This window comes from Fulmarus glacialis, unplaced genomic scaffold, assembly GCF_000690835.1.
Source record: "Fulmarus glacialis isolate BGI_N327 unplaced genomic scaffold, ASM69083v1 Scaffold50865, whole genome shotgun sequence".
In the NCBI taxonomy this organism is placed as follows: Eukaryota; Metazoa; Chordata; class Aves; order Procellariiformes; family Procellariidae; genus Fulmarus; species Fulmarus glacialis.
Genome location: NW_009215937.1, coordinates 4,699 through 5,846, shown reverse-complemented (window position 1 = coordinate 5,846; position 1,148 = coordinate 4,699). Strand labels below are relative to the sequence as shown.

Below are 1,148 nucleotides of genomic sequence, written 5' to 3'. Positions count from 1 at the left end.
CCGCGGCCGCCCGTAGAGGCTCTTCTGGATCTTCTTGAGGCCCAGGTGGGCTATTTCTAGGATGTTGAGGAACAGGGAGACCGCGGCGATGCTGTTCATGAAAACCATAAAGACGGTCTTCTCTGTGGGTCGGGACACAAAACAATCCACCGTGTTAGGGCATGGGGGCCGAGTGCATTTGTAAAGGGGGGACATGTGAAACCCGTATAAAAGATACTGACCTATCATAAAGCCCACTTCGACCACCGACCGGGTCAGGATATGTAGGACATAGGTGCGCAGCAGGGACCCTCTCAGGGGTGCCTTATTCACTTTCTTCTGTTCCTCCAGCTTACGCAGCTCCCTCTCCACTCTCCTGTGTTCCTCAGGCATGGGCTCCAGGTCTTCCAGCTGAGCCCGCAGGTGGGCTTTCCTCTTCTGTCGCTCTTTCTCGAGAGCCCTTAATCTATAGAGCGCGTGGCCCATGTAAACAAGCGATGGAGAAGAGACAAATATGATCTGCAGTACCCAGTATCTGATCAAAGAGATGGGGAAGGCTTTGTCATAACAGATATTGCTGCAGCCAGGTTGCTCTGTGTTGCAGATGAACTCGGACTGCTCATCGTCCCAGACATCTTCGGCAGCCACTCCCAGCACCAGCATCCGGAATATGAACAGGATTGTGAGCCAGATTTTGCCAACTATGGTGGAGTGGATGTGCACTTCTTCAAGGACGCTGCCCAACAGGTTCCAGTCCCCCATGGTCAGAAGTTCATATCTGAAATACAAAAACTGATGTTATTTTAATACAATACTGGATTTCTTTTGGAAATGGCCCTTTTTAGTATTTTTTTAAAATAATAAACTTTCATATGCATTCTTCTGATAGCAGGAAAGCTCTTAGAAGTTAATCATTATTTTCTGCTTACTAGGTCTTTAAATGAATGCAGACTTCATGATTACTGGTGAAAGATGCAAATGTGAGATTATTTTAAGCTTAAGAGAGATTGATTTCAGCTATAAGCCACAGTACTTCTTAACTGCCTACAGTTTTACACTATTTTCTTCCCACTAGGAAAGAAGACAATTTTTTCCCACTTCGCAAATCCAACTGTAGTTTAATTCTACACCCACTCCATTCCACTGTCTGTGGCTTTGCATAGTTTTGC

At 46.1% G+C, this 1,148-nt stretch overlaps 1 protein-coding gene across 1 annotated transcript; it reads right to left on the bottom strand.

The window, feature by feature from the left end:
• Positions 1 to 6: 6 nt before the first annotated feature.
• Positions 7 to 741, bottom strand: LOC104071571 (gap junction alpha-10 protein-like; the record flags this gene model as incomplete). The annotated part of the gene is made up of 1 exon (XM_009579096.1): positions 7 to 741. A coding segment is annotated over exon 1 (735 nt), but the record flags the coding sequence as incomplete, so codon positions are not given.
• Positions 742 to 1,148: the final 407 nt, after the last annotated feature.